We start from the raw sequence: 25,564 nt of genomic DNA, 5'->3' as shown, positions 1-25,564 counted from the left end.
CAGATTAACTAATATAATATAACTAGTCAGGTCATAAGTATTGACACACAGTAAAAACTTTTCTTTTAGAATGCTGGCCACAAAAAAGTTTATTGAATTCGAATTTCGAATTGTTCATGAAAATAAAAATGTATACTTTTAGAATTTTACTCATTTTTAAATATGGAGTGAACGCTTAAAGAAGACCGTGTTGCAGTTATTGCGTTGCATCGTTGCGGTTACGCGCCAATTCAATTTTTAACATACTGAAAAATTTAAATATAACCAAAAGATTCGTTTTGATGAAAGATTCGTTTTCGTTAGATGACAGGTCAAGAAGTGGTCGCCCTCGGTCTGTTAGGACTCCAGCAGTGATAAAAGCTGTGAAGGCGCGAATTCAAAGAAATCCCAAACGTAAGCAGAAACTGTTGGCCCTTCAGATGGGGTTAAGAAGAACCACGGTGAAAAGGGTGTTAAATGAAGACTTAGAGCTTCGGGCATATCGAAGAAAAACAGGACATCGTTTGAATGCTCGTCTAATGGACCTGAGACTGAAGAGATGCCGCGCTTTGTTGAAGCGGTACGCGGGAAAAAAATATCGGGAAATTCTTTTTTCGGATGAAAAAATTTTTACCGTAGAAGAGAGCTACAACAAACAAAATGATAAGGTGTACGCACACAGTAGTGAAGAAGCGAGCAACCGTATTTCGCGTGTCCAACGAGGTCATTTTCCATCCTCGCTCATGGTATGGTTGGGAGTTTCTTATTGGGGCTTAACAGAGGTACATTTTTGTGAGAAAGGTGTAAAAACGAATGCAGTTGTGTATCAAAATACAGTCCTGATGAACCTTGTGGAACCTGTTTCTCATACCATGTTCAATAACAGGCACTGGGTATTCCAACAAGATTCGGCGCCAGCTCATAGAGCGAAGAGCACACAAGACTGGCTGGCGGCGCGTGAAATCGACTTCATCCGGCACGAAGACTGGCCCTCCTCCAGTCCAGATTTGAATCCGTTAGATTACAAGATATGGCAACACTTGGAGGAAAAGGCGTGCTCAAAGCCTCATCCCAATTTGGAGTCACTCAAGACATCCTTGATTAAGGCAGCCGCCGATATTGACATGGACCTCGTTCGTGCTGCGGTAGACGACTGGCCGCGCAGATTGTAGGCCTGTATTCAAAATCACGGAGGTCATTTCGAATAAACTTTAGTGTCATAAGAATCTATGTTTTGTTAAGTTCATTTTGGTATATGAATGGTTACATAATGAATAAACTTGTTTCAATTATTTTACATTAAACATGTGACAGAATTTAAGACCTGACTAGGTACATATTAAATACTCTGACTCGGTGATGTAATGGTTAATTCCCTTGAATGTTGTGCCGAGGGTCGTGGCTTCCATTCCCACATCGGGCCAACATTGTGTAATGAACAGGTTTGTCTAGCTCAGTGGTGGAGACACTTTTTTAATGGCGGGCCACAAAGTGTAAGAAATTCTGGAGGAGGACTAGAATACAATAGATATATCAATATGTATAAAAAGCTCAGAATTAATTTTTATTTCTATTATTCTACTCAGTAGAATCTACTTTTGTTCTTGACCGTCAAATCGTAATTATAACGGGCCATATTACTGGATGGGTCCTCGGCGGGCCGGATTAAATACTTTGCCAACTTCGGCCCGTGAGTCGTACTTTATTATCCATCACTGGTCTACGTGTTTATTATCTATATGTGTATATATTATTATTACTGGGTGGCAGGACCTTTTGCGAGTTCGCGCGGATAGGTACCATCACGTGCCTATTTCTGCCGTGAAGCAGTAATGCGTTTCAATTTGAAGGGTGGGGCAGCCGTTGTAATATACTGAGACCTTAGAACTTATACTTGTGTATATGGATGGTGCATTTACGTTGTATATGTTTATGGGCTCCAGTAAGCACTTAACACCAGGTGGGCTGTGAGCTCGTCCACCCAACGAAGCAATATAAAAATATATTTAAACGTACACATATAAGTATATGTATGTCAGGTACGTATAACACAGGAAATTCTAATTTAGGGCCAGATGACCGAGTGTGATATGTTGTTATCAATAAAAAACAAAAAGTGTTTGTCTTGAATGACTTAGGTATGACGCGTAGTTTGCTCTAGCCAAATAATTGCTATATCAACGTCTTAATTTGGCCAATGTTCTATTGCTCTCCACTTATTATTATTATTTTCCCGTTTGAAGTAGGGAAATTTGTTATATTTATTTTAAATGATACGCAAGTGGAATCGCATTAAAGTTTTAAATCACTTATAAAAATATTTATTGGAGATTAAACAACTGAAAATTGTATGGCATAGACCGGTGCTTAGACACTTCGACGCAGATTGAAGATGGATTAATAAGTCATTATGTGCAATATGTCAAGGTTTCTATCAGTTCAAATAAACTGGTTTTCGAAATATGAAAAAATACATATCACTTCATTTATCACGACATCCAATTTCAATACCTTTCATTCGTGTCTTCATTTATTGTAATGATTAGAGTGCAGCATATTATTATAACATTTCATTTCAGGTGAGAGTGTTTATAGGTATAATAGGCGGTACAGCATTTGCAATGTTTGAGGGTGCAGTGATTGCCATAGTGAGGGATCAAAAAGCGGACTATGGCTTACAGAGAGTCTATGGCAGTATAGGAGGAATGATTTCATCACCTCTTTCTGGACTATTAATAGACTATGCTAGCAGAGGGAAAGGATACACAGACTTTAGGTAATCAATTTAATTAATAATTTACATAATATGTATTTGGAAAATATTCCGTTTAACTGAAATTGGCCTAAAGTTTACTTTATTTTTAACAAATAATCAAAACTCCCCACGTACATATAACAAACATTAAAATTTAGGTGTGAATCTTGCGCTTTAAATAAAATAATGTAAGCATATTTAGCGCAAATTAACAACAAGCTTAAGCGAGCTTTTAATTCTATACATTAACTGACCGCATAACCGATGTAAGTGGTTTTTAAACTTTATTCTAATTTGAATTCAATGCTTTTTCTACAATTAAAAGTACAGATAAATGATGTTAAATATTTGTATTCATGAGGTTATATATTATTGTTAGCTTCTATTTCTATTGTATTTTTTAGAAAATAATATACATTTATTTTATTTTAAAGCAATTCAACCTATCGTATATCATATCGTATGTAAAGTAATACCACTGCGGTATTTCGTTTTGTGGAATGCGATGCTATTATCAGCTATTTCTTAACTCACATATGACATATATATTACTACATAATATATATTACTATACACAATATATATTACTAGCTGACCCGGCAAACGTTGTGTTGCCTTAAATAAGATTTCTAGGGAAATTCTACTGTAGAAATAAAAACTTCATTTAACCACATAATACCTCATTATAAACAAAAAAATATATCCAAAAAATTAAAATAAAAAATAAATGTTTGGGGTGGACAACCCTTTTCACTTAGGGGTATGAAAAATAGATAGTAGCCGATTCTCAGACCTACTGAACATACTATTGATACACAAATAAAACCAACAAAACATGGCTGAAAAATGTATAGTATTGTATAGCTCTCAAATATATTAAGTGTATAATCTATGATGTATAGTGAGTAAGTAAGACAGGAGAACGGCTTCGTCCCCATCCCTACTACGTGATGTTTGCTGGATCAGTGGTGACACCTGGTGGGGATAGCTGATCGATTGATAGTTGATCAGTAGTCGACAGGCGAGCGCGGGAGATCAAATTCAATTAAAAAAAAATCATAATTAAAGGAACTTGAAATTATAAACTCTGAATAAGAATTTATCGTACTACAATTATAATATTTGATTGCCATCTTGCAACCTTATTGCGGATGGAAAAATAGGGGTTGATCGTATAAGAGTGAAAATTGAGAGTCATATGATTTTTTTTATTTTAAGTCATGATAAAACTAAATAAAAAACTTGCCAAAAAAATTAAAGTTTATAATTAACAAAAAATAGGGGTTGATCCTAGAGGGATGAAAATTTGAGAGTAACATCAGATTTTTTATTTTAATTTATGACAAAATAAAAATGAAAATGAAAATCTTGCCAAAAAAATGAAAGTTTATAATTAACAAATAAAAAATAGGGGTTGATCGTAGAGGGGTGAAAATTTCAGAGTAATATGATTTTTTTTATTCTACGTCATGACAAAATAAAAACAAAATTCTCGCAAAAAAAATTAAAGTTTTTAATTAGCAAATAAAAAATAAGGGTTGATCGTAGAAGGGTGAAAATTGAGGATTGTATGTATTTTTGTATGTTGTATCATAAAAAAATAGAAATTAAAAATTTTGTCTAAAAAATAAATAAAAAATTTAGGGGTGGACTACCCCTAACATTTAGGGGGATGAAAAATAGATGTTGGCCGATTCTCATAGATACCGGATAAGCACAAAAAATTTCATCAAAATCGGTCAAGCCGTTTCGGAGGAGTATGGCAACGAAAACTGTGACACGAGAATTTTATATATTAGATAAATTCAAATTACATCTCAATTAACTTATTAACACTTAAAGTATTAAGAAAGAAAAAAACATACCGGAATTAATTATATTTTAACACGACATACTTGATACTTTGTAAGATTGCCTGAAGCCTTTTAAAATTTTTGAATGATCCTGTCATCTTCCTTTTACCACCACCTGCCGCTTCAGCAGTGTGTTCCTAGAGATCATATTTGCCGTGTAAATGAATGCCCGTAGTCTCCCCTCCACGATGCTTGCTCTTGTAATGACATGTCCTTCGTCAAACGACGTTTGATGAGATCCTTCAGCGGTTTCTGGCTGTTTTTGTGGCCTTGGAATTGCGTCCATAATAATTCCACGATTGACGATGGCCACTAATCATAAGACGGATCATATACTCGTTTGCCTTCAAGCAGATAAAAAAAAATCTGATTTCTAAAACTTTTTGATGTAATATTCATTATTCTTGGACGTAGGTTCTTTGAAAGTCGTTAAATATGAAATACCATGAATGTATATTTTATTGAATTTCCAGGCCAGCGTTTTATCTTTACGCAATACTAAAAGTCGCTTCCGGTGTATTGATGCTGAGCATCGATCTTGAGTTTAAACAGCCTGCGCAGAACCTCCTCGAAGATGTCATCACAGTATTCAAGAACGTAGAAATCGTTGCGCTGTTCATTGCGTGCTTTATAATGGGTAGGAATGGTTATTATATTAAATAGATGTTTTACTTGCCTGGGACGTAGCCCGGTACTTTTAGGTTTCAATCTAGGCGTTGAAAAATGTAGTATCAATAGCAGCTCCATTGAATTGTTCCCGAAGACAAACAGAGGTTGATGCTAAATACGATAATACAAAAAAAATCTGGCATTTTTTTTTTGTTTTTCATTTTATCCATTATGTAATATAAATAGAAGTCAGCTGGTGCAGGTGAGGTTTTAGGAAAACGAAAATAGCGTCTTCTGCCAGCCTTCACTAAATGTTAAGTTGAGCACAAATTCATTAAAATATATTCGTTACGGTGATAATATAAAATTACCGTTGCGGCTCCGAGAACGTTCCCCCATAAAAAATTGTTACTGTTTTATGCTTTGTCAATTTTATTTTTTGTGAATAAAATAAAATATTTCAACTATTTGAGAGAATATTGTATTTCACCAGGCACTGCATGGGGTTACATAGAGAGCTTCTTGTTTTGGCTGCTCCAAGACCTCGGAGCCTCCAGGTCGTTAATGGGGATCACCATAACTGTGGGTGGTGTCGCGGGTCTGCCTCTCCTGGTGCTATCAGGGCCCATCATCAGGAAGTTGGGTCATGCTAATGTATTGTTCATAGGATTTATATTCTACGCCATACGATTGCTTGGTGAGTTTGTATTTTATTCTACATGTTATGGTAATAAATAGTTGCAGGACTAATACATAAGGCAGGCAGGGCGCTTCTAGGAATACTGGTATCTCTAATAACGTACATTGGATGTCTACAATAACGGGTTTGAAATAATTTATTAATGTTTATGTTGTTAGTTATGGCGCAAATTAAATTAAACACAGCTTAATATCGAGAGTGTTACATAATATTATGTATACGATGAAAGTAATATCTATATAATTTTAGTTTTATAGAAATATCTATTATGTAGTAGCATATTATGTAGCTTACATTCATTGGATGTTACATAATAGTTAATCTGACTAAATACCGTTCGGATTGTCGATAATCCCATTCTCACGGATCGTTTGGAACCTCTGGGTCTGCGGAGGGACTTCGGTTCCCTCTGTATTTTGTGCCGTATGTTCGATGGCGAATGCTCTGAGGAATTGTTTGAGATGATCCTTTCATCTCCTTTTTATCATCGCACCTCCCGCCATCGGAGCCGAGTTCATCCATATCACCTGGAACCGCTGCGTTCATCGACAGTGCGTTTCCAGAAGTCTTTTTTGCCACGTACCATCCGGCTATGGAATGAGCTCCCCTCCAGAATGTTTCCCGAGCGCTATGACATGTCCTTCTTCAAAATAGACTTGTGGAGAGTAGGCAGCTTGCGGTAGTAGGCTTGGCTCTGCCCCTGGCATAGCTGAAGTACATGGGCGACGGTAACTACTCACTATCAGGTCGTCTCACTCACTATCACTATCACTATGGTCGTCTGCCTAGAAAGGCAATAAAAAAAAACTATTTTTACGTTTCAATCTCGCTTTTTAATTATCATTATATTACGAGTAGCTTAACATTATCATCAACATCAGAAGATACGCGAATATCCTCGAGTTCCTTTTGCTGCTCATTCAATGTTCATCAATAGCGTGTCATAATATTATTCTCCTACATAAGCCTCTTTAGGATGGTCGTTTTTCGAATCCACATTTGAGTTGCGACTTTGATACCATGCCTCAAGGTGTTCTTTCGTTTGTAAAATGTCAACAGGATACTCGCTGATATACAACCCGTGGTTGTGTTTGGTGTTCGAGGCACTGGAGTCGGTCACGTCATCGCTGTCGTTCACTGCAGCGGTGACGTATGCCGCGCGACTCTCCTCCACCACCACCGATACATCCGTACAGGGACTACTTGGTGGCCTGTACTATGGCGTTGGTGAGCACTTTGTTTATAATTATATATGTGTGTGTATAGGTAAAAACGTAGAGATTTTCACGGCATTACGGATCCTTCCGATCCATTAACGGTGCTTTTAGGTACCTCAAGCATCGATCACCGTCCTTGCCAAACCCGTCGTTTACGACGAAGGACTCGACGAGTGAATTAACCCACAGACACAGCCCACTGAGTTTCTCGCCGGATCTTCTCAGTGGGTCGCGTTTCCGATCTGGTGGTAGATTATGTGAAGCACTGCTCTTGCTAGAGTCAGTGTTAGCAACACTCCCGGTTTGAGCCCCGTGAGCTCACCTACACGTCAACAAGAAGCTGAAATAGCATCTCAAGGCTATCAGCACAGGTTGGAAAAAAAAAGAGATTTTCTTGATTTTTATTGTAAAATTGTAATGGTAACACCTAATTCCTAACTAAGTTAGTTAATTTTAAGATTTGCTCATGGCAACCCTCTCTTCCGTTCGTGCCCATTAGCCCCGTGCATAGCAAATTGTAATTAAATTATAATAAAATTAGAATAAGCGCGAATGTTTTTTTTTTTTTTTATTACTTAGATGGATGGACGTGCTCACAGCCCACCTGGTGTTAAGTGGTTACATATACATCTACAACGTAAATGCGCCACCCACCTCGAGATATAAGTTCTAAGGTCTCAGTATAGTTACAACGGCTACCCCACCCTTCGAACCGAAACGCATTACTGCTTTACGGCGGAAATAGGCGGGGTGGTGATACCTACCCGTGCGGACTCCCAAGAGGTCCTACCACCAGTGATTACGCAAATTATAATTTTGCGGGTTTGGTTTTTATTACACGATGTTATTCCTTCACCGTGGAAGTCAATCCTGAACATTTCATCATTTTACAAGCTTGTATTTTATATACACAATCGTTAATAATAATAATTCCAAACTTCAGGTAAAGGAGCTGGCAGTTTGATAGGCGGATATCTCATGAAGTTCTTCGGCACGAGGCCAACATATCAAATTTTTGCCGGTGCCACTTTAGTCACCGGTTGTATGTACTATCTGTTCAATAAATTCTATATTGGAAAGCGACCTGGCAGCGTGAACAACGACATCTGCAAACCACAGCCAACAGATGTCGAGGGGGTAAAAGGTTCCGACAAAACTTCAACTCCACTAGATGTCGCTACTGACAAATTTGAGAATGACAAAGTACTAGACTTAAATCAAAGAAAGTTAGTAGCAGAATGTACAGATGGCGGTAGTGACTCCGGCGTCGAAAATCCCGCTTACAACGAAACCGAGTGCGCGAACGGATCAAAGAAAGACGAAGCGAAATGACGAGCACCTGACAAAGTACGTATGTGATATAAATCTTCAATAGTACAGAAATTAAATTTAGTGTTAAATGTATATTATTTATTAAATAGTTATTTTGATTGTAAATTTTAGATTGCTTAGAATAAAAGTATATGACTGTTTGTGTTGTTTTTTTGCTCTCCTTAGTTTTTACAGGTTACTTTCCGAAGGTGAATGCACTGATGGTTACCGATATTCATAGACATCAGCAACGCCAGGGGCACAGTCAAGCCTTTGCGTACTTAACGTGGGTATTTTATTTTATCTAGGTCGTGATCAAATCCAACGTTCTTAAAGTGTGTTGTGTTGAGTATAGTTACAGCCTTTGTCAGCTCAATCATATGCTTGGGGCCTTTGGACATTATGGCACTGGAAAGCATTTATCTACGCACAATCACCACAGGTGACGAGTAAGAATGAAGAATACCCGAACAAAGAAATTAAAAACTTATTTCGGAAAAACGTTTTCATAGTCATGTTAGCTGTATTTTGGAGGTCCCACCTTTAAGACATGAGGTTGAAGTCTTAATTGCATTATAGAAGGGGTGTCCCGCCCTTTAAATGGGAACGCATGCCTGCTTCGCGGGAGGAAGGCTTAACGGCAAGTATTGCCTACCAACGTGGACATAAAATACGCCCAAGTATCAGTAACTGTGCACACTATAAACTTTGCGAGTTTGATTTTTATTACAAGATGTAATATATCAACCGCAAACGCCGTTCGTAAAAATTTAGTAAGTGCGTATTTCCTGAGAATAATTGATATTATACTTACTTGCGATATTTGAAAACCGACGGTCCCATCGTTACGAGTAAATCGGGCGTTTTATTCTTTAGTTCACGATGACAACGACAGCGGATGACAAGCGAGGATACCTACAATACTAGTTTACTCAAGCGAGGATACCTACAATACTAGTTTACTAATTTAAGTGATAAGACTACAAAAAACATAATAGGAGTTAAAGTATGAAATTGCCGTTCTATTGTAACAGGTAGTTCAAATTGACATAGAACCTTCATGGTTTGAGATTTTTGAGTGAAACTTTTTTCAAATGGTACCTATGAGGTTCTTCTTTTAAAAAAAGTGCAATATTCGATTATCGACTTTCAGTTGTTTTTCTTTATCCAGCTTAGACGAGAAAGATGGATACTTCGAAAATTCGAGTGATTTTTAAATACGAGTTCCGACCCAGAACAAACGCTGCAGAAGCAGCTCGCAATATCAATGTTGTGTTTGGAAAGGGGACTGCTAATGAACGCACCCTGCGATTTTGGTTTAAACGCTTTCGTGATGGAAATTTTAATTTGAGGAACGAACCACGTGGAAGACATTTGAATAACAATGAATTGAAAGAGATACTGGATTGGAGAGCTGATCCGAACAAAATACCCAAGAATTTGCGGCATTATTTAACCTTACCTTACCAGCAATATTGACTGCGTCAAATCAATAAAATAAAAAAAATATGAAAAATGGTTGCCTCATGATTTGACTGATCTGCCGAAAGAAACGCGTGTTGGAACTTGTGTTGCCTTGTTGAATAGATACAGAAAAAAAGGAACATTGGATCGAATTGTGACAAAGTGGTGTCTTTACGATAACCGTAAGCGAAAAATACAATGGCTGACCCCAGGTCAAACGCCACAACAATGTCCTAAAGCAAAGCTTACCATTAAAAAGGTAATGGTAACTGTTTGGTGGTCTCAGCATGGTTTTAATCACTATAGCTTTCTCCGATCTGGTCAAGCAATAACGGCAGATGTCTACTGTACCGAACTCTGAACAATTACTGCAAAACTTGCAGTGAAACATCCCCGATTTATGAATCGATCTTCACCATTATTGCTCCATGATATCGCGAGACCTCATACAGCACGAGAAACCGTTTTAACTCTACAGGAACTGCAATTAGAAACCATTCGTCACCATCCGTATTCGCCAGACCTTGCTCCAACGGACTACCATTTTTAACGTGATTTGGACAATTTTCTACGTGATAAAAAGTTTTCTTCCCAGGAGGCAGTACAAAATGCTTTCACACAGTTTGTAGAATCTAGATCACCAGAGCTATATCGCAAAGGCATAAATGACTTTCCTATTAGATGGCAGAAATATATAGATAATAATGGTAGATATTTTGATTAAATAAATATGTTAAATAAAAAATAACGAATTTCAATTTTTCAGTACAAATCGGCAATTTCATACTTTAACCCCTAATATGAAAGAAAATAAGTGGTGTCACCCTATTTGGATCTGTCTGGCTACCATTAAATTACTATCAATTTGGATACAAAAAAGTGAAAACGGTTTTCGCCGTTTTTATTTTGGTTTTACTGTCCGCCAAAATTATTGCATCTGACTAAAAAAGTTATATATTTTGAAGTTTTATTACAAATGCAACACAAACCAGGAAATTTATGACATTTATGGGAATAACGTAGTGCCAGTAAGAGCAGCACAAAAATGGTTCAAGCAAGGTTTCAGTTCCGGGAATGTTGATGTCCAAGGACTCGCTCTGGTCAACCCGATACGAATAAATTCGATAAAAACTCAAATAAGATATTAACAGTTGTGACATAGGTGAAGAGCTTGAGTTCGCCCACGAATCAGTTGTGAAAAATTTGAAAACGTTTGAATACCTATACAAAAACAGTTGATATTTTGTTGCCACAAGAGCTCACTGAAAGAAACCTAATGATTGGTATTTGAGATTCTTTACTGAAACGCAATGAAAATGAAACGTTTTTTGAAAAGATCGTTGACTTGTGATATTAAGTGGAGTAATGTGATGATGATGTGTTTATGGTGGGATTGGATGGACACCGTCCATGATTGAACTTTCTCCGCCGGGTCAAATCATCGATTCGGATGCTGACTGCCAACAGTGAATGAGACTCAAAAAGGAATTTAGAAAGAATGGCTGGAATTAATAGCCAGAAGGTTGTGGTTTTTCGTCACGATACCCTAGATCGCAAATATCCCAAAGCCTAATTTGTTTACAGCATTTGGATTGATTCACTTGCTAGAAAAAGGCACGTACCAACGTATTAAGTATAAATTTAAATAAATTGACTGGAATGCGTTATTAAAATATGAAAAACTTATTTTCGAACCGATTATACTGAAATAAGTATGACTTTTGTATAAATTGATTTAATATTGTCTATTAAATATATATTTTCAATTATGGGAATTTAGTGTAATATATAACTTAAACCTAAAAATATATATGTGTAAAATCAATTATTCCACGTGTAATAAACGACTTTCGACTGATGTCGTTCTAAATATTTTACACAAATATGTGACACTTTCTACAAAACCTTACTCGGGAGAGATATTGATGAGCATGATAATAGTGTAAATTGTAAGTCGGGTTCAGGTCATTCAAATCGTGTTACAGCCGTTCTACATATTTGAGTACCGCTAAAAATTATCGCAGTTTCACTTCGTGTACTGTGCGAGTATATGAAAATATCAACTTATAAGTTTCATTCTGTAGTCAGTGCTTGAAGGGAACACTCATTTACAACCCCGATGCAGTAACTTAAACGAAAATGAAAAGAATAACATTTTCTGTGTTGCTGGTTTGCATTTTACAACGCGATCTAAACGCTTTAAAGTTGCCGGGACCTTTAGTGTATGTTGTGACGCCCTCTCCGCGACCACCTAATAGCGATGAAGGTAGATCAGCACCGTTTTATTACCATAACTGGATAAGAAGAATGGATTCGCCTAAGAACGAAAGTTCATCGACCTCAACTACGACCGAAAAAACGAAGACTCCGGATTTAATTTTTGCTGAGTTTGAATCTGGCAGTAACGTGAAATCAATTCGTAAACTTTTAGAGAAGGAAAAAATCGACTCGACGTCTACAGTGAAATCGATATTAAGACCTATTTATGTGCCAGATGAAGAAACCGACGAGGTAACTCGTGTTGTAAACTATGGATTACCTGTTAAGGCAGACGAGAATAAGGACACACAACCAACGTCAAGTGATTCGACCGACTATTTTTCAATGTACAATAATTTGTATAATAATGAACCCGTTCCTGTATACGTTCCTTCTACATCTATTATGACTACTACGAGTACTGCTTCTCCAACAACCACAACAACTACATCAAACCCGATTAATGTAGAAAATATTTGGCACATAATTGATAACCAAAAATACGATGAATACGCTGGAAAGTGGGAGGAAGAAGTTGTTGCAGACGAAAATACTGAAGATGCAAGTCAGGATGGAAATATGGACAATCATACAGAACAATCTGAAAATAGCGGCCAACAAGGACAAGTACCTCTCGATGAAAATTTTGCTTTACCAGGGTAAAATATTTTACATAATCTATGTCACTTGTTATTACATTAATTACATCTACATTAATCAAGTAAACTCTTTGGTAACAGATATTAAAAATCAAACCTTAAATTGTTATTAAATATTGAATTATTTTTAGATAGAACAACATAAAAAGTAGCGAAATGAATAACGTATTTACATTAAAAACTTTTCTTGTAGATTAAGTTTATTTTCAAAGTATAACCACGATTTGTTTTCAGATTTACGTCAAATCCTGGAAACGGCGCAGAAAACGAGTCTCGTGCTATTCGTACAGAACCTAAATTTAGATTTCCTTATGTGAACCTGAAACCATTTCAAGTGAAAGACTTAAAGAAACCTTCCGGTCATAGCAAAACCGGGAACAACATGTTTAATTTAAACGATTTTCGAGATGTTAAGAATCCGGTGAGAGGAGAAGCACAAGACGTGGTCCCTATTCGTCAACCGATAGATCGTTATAATCCAGCACAACCTTACCTTCCACAACCGTATGGTGGAAATTCTAAACAATCTGGCGGATACTCAGCACCTGAGAAGGCAGTTGCAAACCTAGTTCCACCACCACCCCCTCCACCAAAACTGACAGATAACGATTTCCCAGCTCCTTCTAGTTATGAGTCGTTCCCTCCTTATGCTTCTGCCCCAGCTCCGAACCCCAGTCCTGCGCCTCCAGCAGCTTCACCGCTTCCATCTCTACCTGTCTCAAAACCAGTTATTACCATGTATCAACCTCCAATTATTGATTCCTCTGACAGCTCTGACGCGATTTTACCACCGTCTGATGATATGGGACCACCAACTGACCTTGGATATCACTACCAGCAACCCCCGACGCAATTTTTACCAACTGTTCCCCCAATGAAGACAAAACCTTTCAACGGCTATTCATACAATAAACCGTCACTTACTCTTGATGCACCCCCAGCATTGAGTTCGGATGAAAAGCCTGAATTTCAAGGATATGTTTACAGCAAACCTGAACCCCCTTCTATGTCGGATGATCACATGCCACACAATCACCCACTTCATAGTCACGTCCCTTCAAACAATGACCATCACGACTCAGACTATCCTGAACTCATTTATAATAAGCCACATGATGGTATGAGTGATGCAAAGGGTGGAAGCGACATGAAAGGGACCGATATGGCACCTCCTCCACTGCCTTACGGTCATGGTCCATCTATGGATGCTGGCGCTTCGATTGACCAAGGTTTTCCTCACGATTTTCCTGGAGATTTCAAATTTCATCATGATTTTGACGATCACGATTATCATCACCATCATCATCCCCATCCAACAACTACAACTACAACAGAACAACCTCGAGTAAACCGATACAGCTATTATTATCTAGGAAAGAAGTTATACTATCTGCCCTTGTATTTCAGTGTCTATTTTATTATATACGTGGGTGCTCTTATAATCAAGGCAGTCCTTCGTCACAAGATTGTATACCCAAATAGTTGGCGGCCTAATGGTACAACTGCATCTTTTTTCTCTAAGCGCTCTGTGGATTCGTGGGACCTTTCCAATGAAAACATACATGAAATTACTGGAAAGGTCACGCACGCGATCGCTTCAGCTGCAGAAAAATATATTGATAAAAAGAAAGAGTAAGAAGAGCAATTAATTAAAAATAAAAAATACTTTTTTTTATTGTAAATAATAGATGTTAGGCTATTTAGTTGCAAACTGGACACATTTAAAACAAGTGATTTCGTCTGATCTACATGCATTTTTGAATGGTGTTCATTATTACAACTATGATAAGTATTGTTTTCTTTAGAACATGTATTATTGCTCAAAGTGTATCATTAAGACAATCCTATTAGAATTTAATCTGGTTTTATATTATTAAGAAAGATTTTTTCCTTTTTACCTATTACACCATAATAGTAATAACACACTAAAGCGATAATATTTTAAAATCATACTTTATATTATTGTAAATTTCATAAGATAATATATGAATACTTTTTTATCTTCTGAACATAAAATGCTGTAAAAAATATTTGAGTGCTATTATTTCCTTTGTATGTTTATCTCTTTCTTCCTTTTTTTAAATATTTATCTAGAGCTTTATCGTTATCAAATATATTTTTTGGGAATACCTAGTCATTTATCTTTCAAAATGTCAGTAACAAAACAAATGCGATACATAAACTTATTATATAATTTTTGAGATGCTAGTGATTGCGACTTAATTTCGATCACTCAGTGAATAACTACTTAGTTATTCTAATATTTTTAATATACCAAAAAAATCAAGTTATTTTAGGATTTTTCCCGAATATTTTTTACTCACATGATACAGATATCTACATGACTGAATTTTTGCTTTTTTTGGTAAACCATGAAAGTAACTTCGTAGTTAATATCTTACATGATTCTTATTGATTTCTTACTCTGTTTGTTATATTTATATAATCTAATGTCAGATGAACTATTTATTACTTTATACAAAGAGAGGTTGGAGACATTTTACGATTATCAAGTAATCGTTAAGATTTTTGTAAATTACATCATTTTGACCTTCTACAAAATATGTATCGTAGTAGATGTGTAGATGAGGTCACTTACCTTCTGGTATTCACTAGTTACTAGAGCCCATAGACATCAGAACGCCAATATAGTCATTCACCTTGAGACATGGGGTCGAGCTCTCAATTTGATTGTGCAATGGCCGTCCAATGGACACACAATGGAAATTTTACAGCAGAAACCGGCAGTATGGTGGTGGTACCCATCTGTGCCGACTCAGAATCATCCCTATCACTTAACGCCGGTTGGCGAAAACGGTATACTAGTGTAGTACTTAGAGAACGTTGCTACTTGAAAGTTATGGACGAGCTCACAATCCACCTGGCGTTAAGTGGTTACTGGAGTCCATGGACATCTACAACGTAAATGCGCCACCCACCTTGAGATATGAGTTCTAAGGTCTCAGTATATTACAACGGCTGCTCACCCTTCAAACCGAAATGCATTACTACTTTATGGCAGAAATAGGCGGGGTGGCGGTACTTACCCGTGCGGACGTGCACGCGAGGTTCTACCACCAGTAATTACGCAAATAAAATTTTTTGCGGGTTTGTTTTTTTACTACGAATGCACCGGACCTCTTATCCTTTAGGCCACGACGACTATGAATCTCTTAGTCGCCTTTTATGACACTTACGGGAACAGATGGTATAATATTAAACAGGCAATTCTTCACAAGCAATTATTTACATAGTGAGGTAGACAAATGATAAGAAAACGATCTGTAAAAGGTGTAGAGAAGAACTATAACCAAAACAACTGGAGAGTATCAAAGGAGAGATTTTATGGAGAATAAATGAGAGAGATCGGTGCATAGTGCGAGTTTCCTAAAAACATGATTGAGTACAAGCACGTTTATCGAGTTAGCTTTTCTTCAGATAAAGTTTTTAGTTTCATAAAGTTTGATTCGTCCAATGTCTAAGTCCACGAACGACCTGTTTGAACTGTTTACTTACGGCTTTCTCTTTTAAGATAGAAATATAAAACAAACAAAAATCCTTATCTTTGCGTTGTAGTAAATGGTTAAAGAGGTATTGCGATTAAAAGATAAAGGCACTGTCGACCAAAAACTTGTACAGTTTTTCCAAAAAATTAGGTACCTGGATTGAAAACAATAAAAAACCTGTAAATTTTCGAACTAAGCCGTAAAACTGTCCTAAGTGAGCCGCCTTATGTACCTGTATTGTAGGCATACAAGTGTTTCATATTATCGCCAACATGCATAGAAATAGAAATCGCTTCACAAAAAAAATATCTATAATGACACCGTTAGCATCTTTGCGTTAATTTACTTAGACGACTGAAAATTTATATAAAATTACAACGCGAATTGCATACATATATCGAGTTCACTGTCGAAGATTGTGTTAAGAATATCGAAAACGAGGTCAGTGGGTACATAAGAGACATGGCACTGGGATGATTTATATTTAGAAAATTTAGAGTTTTCAACATGAATGAAAACTAGAGGATATCTGTAAAACGGTTTTATGAAACAGAGAAAAAAGATCTTTAGTGAAAGAATAACCATAATATTGTATTGATTTTAATACTCGTAGTGTATTAGAAACAACTATAATTTAGACCGAATTATTTCAAAATATGTTTGCGTGTTTATTGATAGCATTTCAAACCGATCATTAGATTTGATTGTATATAACAAGCTTTAGATTTAAAAGAAACTGGAAGCAATTTGATGCGTACTATTTTTTTCTATTTCTATTGATCATTGTTTCACAGGGTGCAGATTTTTTTCTGTTAGGGTCATTAGCATTTATATGCTGAATATAAAATTCTCAGCGCCTAATACCATTGCCATTTTAACTGGTCTTCCACTTTTACTGTTTGTCATTCCGGAGGCCTTTTTGGAACTCATAATTTAATTTGTAGAACATATCCCAAAAGGCGATTCTTTTATGGAAAGGCCTTCTCTGTAGGTCGAGGTCCGTATTTATATTTAAATAGGGTCTTGTTGTTTTAGTAACTGGTGTCCATTGAACTGGAAGTAAATCCGAAGTATCTGGAGTTGGATTTCTACAATAAAAATAAAATTTATTAAAAAACAATAAAGCTATGATTTTAAATGACACTAGTTTCTAGAATCGCTATCTTACCCGTATTTTACAAAATTCGCCCACAATGTAGTGATTCGATCTATCATAAGCTGATCTTCCGCTGAAGGTATTTGAGTGTCGTAAGATAAGTCAAATAAATATCCAATTTCGTCAGCGTGTACGGCACCACCAACGGTTATGTTAAGTCTATCTTTAACGAAGTTTTTCTCTCCGACATATGAAAATATGTAAAAGAATACCGTTTCGGCGCCGTTGTCAATATACTCTTTTATTGAAATTTCTGTAGGATAGTTGAACATTATGTCTGAGTCAAAATCAACAACATGCCACATGGATTCTTCGTCAATCGCTTCGTCACCAGTGTAAAATTGTCGTACAATTTTTTCCATTTCAGAAAGTTGCTCATTGTCGAAGTTAAAAAAAGACTGAAGGTATTCATGAAATTTATTATTTAATCCCTCGTAAAAAGAAGTATCTTTGTTCAGGTATTGTGCTAACCATTCGTGGTCATTGTAGCCTATAAGGACCGGAATATTTTTCATTTTAGGTGCCACGTTTATTGGATAATCACTAATCAATCTTTCGGAAGTGTCTTGTTCAACACAAGGTCGAAACGATAAGTTTAATTCAGATGCTGATGCAATGATCAATTTCGTATCGACTGTTGATAGGAATGATACGGCGTCGTTTATGTCGTCGGTTGTATAACCTAAATAATTGGCAATCTTCTTAGGAGCCGACAAGTCAGGTTCTTGTATCACCCAAGGGCCTCTGGAGGTCCCACTTTGCATAATAACTTTATCGAACAATCTTTCTTCGTCAAAATGGACATGTAAATCAACTGAAGCGCCACCAGCACTTTCTCCGAAAATAGTTATGCTATTGGCGTCCCCTCCAAAAGCATTTATATTATTTTTTATCCATTTAAGGGCTATGTACTGATCTTTGAGACCTTGATTACCCGAGATCTCGGGTGTGTTAAGACACATAAACCCATAAGGGCCGAGGCGGTAGTTTAAAGTTACTAAAATAATATCGTGTCGAACTAAGTACTTCGGTCCATAAAGGTACCTTCCCGAAAATCCTATAGAAAAACCACCACCGTGTATCCAAACAAGCACGGGTAGACGATTTCGTGATGTAGCTGAATTCGGAACATAGATATTCAGATGAAGGCAATCAAGGGTTCCAACTATCGTGTTATTGAATTCTTCGATTTGTGGACATATGGCGGAGTCGTCAAAAGCTTCGAAGACCTTGTCAAATCCCGGGTGAGGAGTTGCGGGCTGCGAAAAGAGAAAGTGGTTAATTTTACAAACAATTGTTATTTATTTAAAACTAGCTGACCCGGCAGACTTCGTAGTGCCTCAATCGATAAATAAAAGACCTAAGCTTTTGTATAAAATAAACATCAAAGGAAAAACAAAGTTGTTATTTTCATTTAATTCCGAGCATTTTCATATTCTCACCTTTCACCTTTTAAACCTTCCCTGGACTTCCACGAATAATTCAAGACAAAATTAGCCAAATCGGTCCAGCCGTTCTCGAGTTTTAGCGAGACTAACGAACAGCAATTCATTTTTATATATAGAGAAGAAAGAAGATTATTGATAAAAGCAGATATTGATGTGCCTTTGGAAAACATACAGCATTGTATTATGAAGAAGCAGTGTGTACTTAGCTTAGATTCCTTGTCTATGTCCAACCATAGACCGTCAATTTAGTTCCATCTTTAGCCGCTAGGTGCTGCCAGCAAGTATAAAGGGAGCGCAGCCATCTTTGATCTTCATAGCGTTGTGTACTTTCGTACTGTGAAGTCGCAAGTCCACAAATATTTATTCGACTTCTTATTAATTGCAAAAAATATTTATTTTGTGTTTCTATGAGTGTTATTTTGCAATCATTACGAGTATTATTTACCAATCCTATCATCGGACGCCATGAATCACGCGTCATCTGTTGGAGGTGATGTTGAGTCAAGCTCCATAATTTCCGAGAGGGAAGATGTCCAGGCGAGACGCGATGGAGACGCCTCGCGTTCGAACAGCTCGTCAAGCGAAAAAGAACAAAAGGAGTCTCTGCGTAAGAAACGACGAGATTCAAAGGTAACGGTCGATCTTCGAATCGGCTCGTTATCCCACCAGGTCAGTGACGTTGTAAATCTAATAATGCATCAACTGTGTGTAACAATTGAATGTAACGAAAAATGTTGTAAACAAATTGATCTCGTCAATACGGAAATTTTGACAAAAACACAACAGATTTAAACTAATAATCTTTGTAACATAATTACTGAAAACTTTGACAAATCGTCTCCGTCGTACAAGTTACCCGTAAAAAGCGTTTTAAATTGTATGCGGAAAAAAGGGCCGTATGTATAGAAATAACACGTCAAAGTTTAATTTCCGTGATCTCTAACAAAGTATCCTGTTGCCAACGCACCACTCATTGAGGAATTTTTGTTTGATAATAGTAAATTGAAATCTATTCAGTCCCTCGGAGGGCTACAATCCTATTTGTCACGATCTCGTACAAAAGGTAAGCCAAACATTATAAACAATCATAGTCTGTAACATCTGGCACAATCCAGAGGGGGGCAATTGAAGACACCGACAGGAGGCACTGAGTGCCACCAAAATTGTAATAATTTGTAAACCATGTATGGTTACCAAATACCGTAAAAAAAAAACTACCTTTTTTCTGCGGAAGAAAAGCGACGGATCAATGCGTCCAATTTTGGATCTTCGAGAGTTGAACAAGGTCGTAAAGATAAAACACCTAACTGTTTTCGGACACCTAGGTACCAAACTTTCTCCACCCAGGGGACTGGATGATAGAATTGAACATTTCTCAGGAATATTTTTCTAGTATCAGTCGCAAAATTTCGTCGATACTTCTTGAGGATCAGTACCAAGGTACCAGTATCAGTACCTCCAGGAAGGAATCGGTACCTTCTTATGAGTTAGTATGAAATGACATGCCTACCCTTCGGTCTGGCTTCAGAGCCACACCTTTTTGCTTCTATAATATGCGGGTCGCAGAGACCTTGCGTGCAAAGGGAACTCGAGTGCTAGTGTCTACTAGACGACTTCCTTTTTGGTCGACCAAGACAAATCCAAGTTGAAACTTCAGGCTGCAGAAGCTGTGAAGCTTTTGGATTAACCTTTTTTGCTTCCATAACATGCTGGGTCGCAGAGACCTTGCGTGCAAAAGGAACTCGAGTGCTAGTCTACCTAGACGACTTCCTTTTGGTCGACCAAAACAAATCCAAGTTGAAACTTCAGGCTGCAGAAGCTGTGAAGGTTTTGGATTATCTGGGCTGGCATGTCAATTTCCATTATATAGGGTGCTCGGTCGCTCGGTCGCGGAGATATTGCGTGCAAAGTCGAGTGCTAGCTTACCTACACGACTTAATCTCGTTTCACCAAGACAAATAAACGTTTTTGTTCCCATAGCATGCTCGGTCGCGGAGACCTTGCGTACATAGGGAAGTCAAATGTTAACGTACCTACGCGACTTTCTCTTGGTCCTTGAAGACAAATACACCTTTTTGCTTCCACAGCATGCTCGGTCGCGGAGGCATTGCGTGCAAAATCGAAGTGCTAGCTTACTTACACGACATGATCTTGTTTCACCAAGATAAATAAACGTTTTTGCTCCCATAGCATGCTCGGTCGCGAAGACCTTACGTACATAGGGAAGTCAAATGTTAACCTACCTACGCGACTTTTTCTTGGTCCATGAAGACAAATACACCTTTTTTGCTTGCATAGCATGCTCGGTCGCGGAAACATTGCGTGCAAAGGGATGTTGAGTGTTATCCCACCTACGCAAATCCCACCAGGTCCATCAAAAGAAGTCCAAGTTGAGTCTTCAGGCCACATAAGCTGTAAAGCTCTTGGATTATTTGGGCTGCCAAGTCAGCCTTACAAAAAATCAATTAGTACACTGGTTCAAGAGATGACATGTCTAGGGATTCGATGGAAAATTGCGAGAAACGAAGTGGCCACTCAACAACATCCTAGCTCAAACTCTGACGGAATTACATCAATCTATGCTAACTTGCAAATTTTCTTGCGAAGTTTCAAGAAAAGGGGTAAAAAACAGGCCATCCTGCATGTGTTAACAATTAAATGCAGTGCTGACGCGAAGCCACATGTTAGACATTGCCGATACACAAAACCAACCATTTCCTGGCAACGGAAGCTTCGGACATGTGTAGGGGTTACAAATGCAGTGCTGACGCGGAGCCACATGTCAAACATTGCCGAGACCCAAAACCAACCATTTCCTGGCAACGGAAGCTTCGGACATGGGTAGGGGTTACAATTAGACAAAATATTAACGTCCTGTCTATGGTCAGCTCAACAACAGAAACGGCTCACCCACAAAAGAGCTATTTGCAATGGTAGTGACAATCAAAATGAATCTGAAAGTATTTCACTAACGTTGACCTTTCGATTTTTAAACCTAAGCGATAAGTTCAAGATAACTGTCAGCTTATCTCTCGGGGAGATACAACATCATAGCCGACAGGCTATCACGAGGAAATCAACCTGCGAAATGGCACTTTTTACCACAAGTGACCACAAAAGTTTTTCGAAAGTGAAGTCATCCGGATATAAACCCATTCGCCGACCAAGATTGGATACCTTCAGCAGACCGTAGAGGATGCAACTAGCATGGAGAATTCCTCCTCTCAACCTTCTCCCCAAAGTACTGACTCACTTCAACAGTATCTAGGGAACCTACCTGGTAGTGTTCCCAGACTGAGCGAAAGCATTTGGGTTTCCAAGCCCTCAGATCCCGAACGCTAGATAACTCGCACGAAATCCAAAACCTGCCCCCTCCACAGGTTAAACATTAACCCTGAAAGCTTAGAAAGGGGGGGGGGGGAGGTTGTACAAATAATGACTGGTCTAAACAGGAGAAGATTTGTTGAAAATTAGCTGGTGTCAATCCACTTTGTCAGCATACTTACCAGCAACTAGAAGATGGTGCATATGGTGCTACAGTTTTAAAATTGATCCTAAGTCTGCAGATGTTGCCAAATTCTTTCTTCTTTTCCAAAAAGAAAATTTTGCCTATAAAACAATCCTTCTGCATCATAAAGCAGCGCTGTCGACTTTCTGTGGGCGAAATACATGTAGGACAGCAAACATTCTCAAGCTCTCTAATAAAAATTGCTATTTTAAAAAAGCCATCGGAATAGCTAAACAAAATTCAACTACTTATTACAATTTTACTAAGTGTAGTCCCATTCACATGAGATCCGAGAATAGTTCTAAACTGGTTTTCTTCAAACCCAGCCACCACATCACGCCTCAATGTAGCTTGAAGGACACCAACAACCATGTTGCTGGCTACGGGACGCAGAGTTAATGACCTTACTTTGCTCAACATTTCTAAAGACAGTTTCTTTGATAACAGAGAAAAACATCTTTCTGATACCAGTCTTTGGGTCTAAAATTGAAATCCATTTTCGTCAATAATCTGCATAAGTGCTTTCTAAACATGAAACTAAAGACATGCCCGGTAAGATTCGTAAGGACTTTTTTCTAACTATGTGTGTTGTCACAAAAGCGGCATCCCGTACTGTAATTGGAAACTGGTCTTCGTTCAACCTTACGAGGTAATGGCATCAACGCATCTCTAAGAAGTGGTAGATCAGCAGTAGCCTCTGAGATGGATTGATAATGAACCAATGGACGAAATACTTTCTAGAGGCAATTGCAAATCATCCAAACGTTTACAATAATTATTGCCGAATAATAGAGCTTCGTAAAGATCCTCACGATTCTTTTTTTCAACACATTTACTTCTACATGATGTATATACATCATTTATACAATTTATACATTTTCTTGTATATACAAGATAAAATGTTTATTACAAACTTATAAATATTTTTTAATTATTGAATTAACGTGGAAGTTAACAACTGTTTTTTCGATTTAATAATTATATAAATTATGAACATTATCATTGCGCTTCATAATTTTATTATGGCTTTACCTATTTCATCATAGCGTTGTGCTTAATAATTTCACCAGCAGATAACAAACACGTCTTCATAATACAATGCTGTATGTTTTCCAAAGGCACATCAATATTACGGTTTTACATAACAATAAAACCGATATTATGTGCCGAGAAGGAAAACATACAGCATTGCAGGAAGTTCTTCCTGGTGAAGACTATGAAGATCAAAGATGGCTGCGCTCCCTTTATACTTGCTGGCAGCACCTAGCGGCTAAAGATGGAACTAAATTGACGGTCTATGGTTGGACATAGACAAGGAATCTAAGCTAAGTACACACTGCTTCTTCATAATACAATGCTGTATGTTTTCCTTCTCGGCACATAATATCGGTTTTATTGTTATGTAAAACCGTAATATTGCGGAAACTCTTGAGCACTCATGCAAATTATATTAGATCAATAATATTAGATCTTCGCTAGATTAAAATATTTTAATATTTTTAACTTACCCCAAATGGATTATTCACATCGACAATTCCATATGGTATTCCCATGAACATGGAGTATTCGCCGTCGACAGCTCTGATTCCTCGTATTAAGCCGACATTTGTATCAACTAAAGGATCTATTCTTGATAATCCTTCACAATTATTTGCCCCTAAAAACAAAAATAAAAGGTAAAGCAGCATTGTTGTTTTATCGCGATGCCCACATGAAGTAAATTGGTATCATCTTTGGTGAGTTCAGAATTTCAAGTATCTTTTATCAGATAAAGGTGGTTGGTTACACGCATAGAATAATATAAATAATATGCGGTAGTAATTTTTGTACACATTTCTCAACAAATATTATAAATATGTAATGAAATAAATAAATGTGTTTGTATCTCAAACAAAAGGTATAGTCGATTATATGTAGATCGGAGCTTTAATAGTTAATTAGTGCGAATGTGTACAAATAAATTAAATTGACTGTTGCTCAAGCAATTTCGAAAACAATATATGAACATGGTTGGCAGTATAGTTAAACGCAAAGTACAAGGCGATGTCTAATCACAAGTTGAACAAAAGAAAGTATGTATTTTAGACTCAAATTAGTAGAAAAAAAAATGAAAAAAAAAATGAACCGAATAGAAAATCGAAAAGTGTGCAAGAGCAAAACGAGGAATGTTGGGGACAAAAAACCTAATGAAAAATTGCCGGTCAAAGTAATAATGTTTCAGTGATTAAGTTTATTTTAGGGATTAAATTAGATATTTATTTCATCAGTGATTTTTTCGGATTTAAATAATCGATGTCGATTCATTGATTTTTATATTTAGAATTTTTCTGTACGTTTGTCTGTTTTTCACTGTTTCTCTGTAAATTCTATTTGATTTTTGTGTGTTCGAGTGGGTCCCGTGTAGGTTTAAATGTTTCTTGCGCAGGTGTCAGCTCAGGGGCGCACGATTTCAAAACTACGGCCGGGATGCAATGTAGCCAACTCGATTTACCCAGAGCCAACACCAAAGAGCTATCACACCGGGGGATGTTCAGTGACGTGGCACCCTGTTATCCATAGTCCAGTTCGAGGCGAAGAGTTTGACAAGAAGGTCAGTCTTCTCTTTCGCACTATGGGCCAGGCTTGCATAGTGGTGCGAGACTAGACTAACTGACTAGACTGGTGGTCTTATAAGACTTAGAAGCGGCCTTTCCCCTGAGGTGCTAGGATCCCGACGTCGCCTGGCATCATTTCATGCCGCATATGCAGCGTCGCTACTGGCATTGTTATACTAGGGTCCGCTGTGATCCCCAACGGGCACTTCAGAAGAAGGAATGAACGCCCCGGTTTTACACAGGAAGTTGTGGCCCAATACGTAGCTGGGGTATTCAAGGTACGAGGTGTTATCCGGAGCAGATATCTGTGTCTCCGTTAGAAAAAGTAGAGCAGGCTCAAGGTAGTGGTGTACGGCGTCAAGGTTGCTATGTAGGCCCTTAACGTTGCTGAAATCCACGGTAAATGTGGAATAGAGAGTCACCGAAAAAACCCTATTTCTTTTTCGTACCTTCATTAGTTACAATTTGTTGGGAGTGTGGGATCGGGAGAGGTTGAACGTTCGAGGGAACATCAAGGCAATACCTGAATAAAACGCTTAGCACGAT

The 25,564-nt window shown here is 37.5% G+C and overlaps 3 protein-coding genes and 1 long non-coding RNA gene across 5 annotated transcripts in view; 2 read left to right on the top strand and 2 right to left on the bottom strand.

Annotated features, from left to right (window-relative positions):
• LOC114250907 (uncharacterized) overlaps positions 1-8,585 on the top strand; it is a 30,024-nt gene extending 21,439 nt beyond the window's left edge. For both annotated transcript variants that reach the window (XM_028184995.2, XM_028184996.2), the window contains exons 7-11: positions 2,559-2,755; positions 5,061-5,224; positions 5,690-5,893; positions 6,956-7,123; positions 8,057-8,585. In XM_028184995.2, the coding sequence (XP_028040796.2) occupies positions 2,559-2,755; positions 5,061-5,224; positions 5,690-5,893; positions 6,956-7,123; positions 8,057-8,445 (1,122 nt within the window). In that variant the 3' untranslated portion in view covers positions 8,446-8,585. The remainder of the gene's footprint in view (positions 1-2,558; positions 2,756-5,060; positions 5,225-5,689; positions 5,894-6,955; positions 7,124-8,056) is intronic.
• Positions 8,586-11,848: 3,263 nt separating this feature from the next.
• On the top strand, positions 11,849-14,446 carry LOC114250941 (uncharacterized). The gene is made up of 2 exons (XM_028185047.2): positions 11,849-12,806; positions 13,041-14,446. Exons 1-2 carry the CDS (start codon positions 12,028-12,030, stop codon positions 14,440-14,442), a joined length of 2,181 nt encoding a protein of 726 aa, XP_028040848.2. The 5' UTR covers positions 11,849-12,027; the 3' UTR covers positions 14,443-14,446.
• Positions 14,447-16,957: 2,511 nt separating this feature from the next.
• Positions 16,958-24,157, bottom strand: LOC114250939 (esterase FE4). Its single transcript, XM_028185044.2, has 3 exons — positions 23,933-24,157; positions 17,481-18,727; positions 16,958-17,400 (listed from the first exon to the last, which is right to left on the bottom strand). The coding sequence occupies exons 1-3, from the start codon at positions 24,110-24,112 to the stop codon at positions 17,205-17,207; spliced, it is 1,623 nt and encodes a 540-aa protein (XP_028040845.2). The 5' UTR covers positions 24,113-24,157; the 3' UTR covers positions 16,958-17,204.
• On the bottom strand, positions 20,651-23,835 carry LOC149502982 (uncharacterized). Its single transcript, XR_016323155.1, has 2 exons — positions 23,457-23,835; positions 20,651-22,570 (listed from the first exon to the last, which is right to left on the bottom strand). It is a non-coding gene; the product is annotated as an uncharacterized LOC149502982 (long non-coding RNA).
• Positions 24,158-25,564: the final 1,407 nt, after the last annotated feature.

Source organism: Bombyx mandarina, chromosome 05, assembly GCF_030267445.1.
Source record: "Bombyx mandarina strain Sakado chromosome 05, ASM3026744v2".
NCBI lineage: Eukaryota > Metazoa > Arthropoda > Insecta > Lepidoptera > Bombycidae > Bombyx > Bombyx mandarina.
The sequence above is the reverse complement of the archived record's forward strand: the minus strand, read 5'-3'. Positions and strand labels throughout refer to the sequence as shown.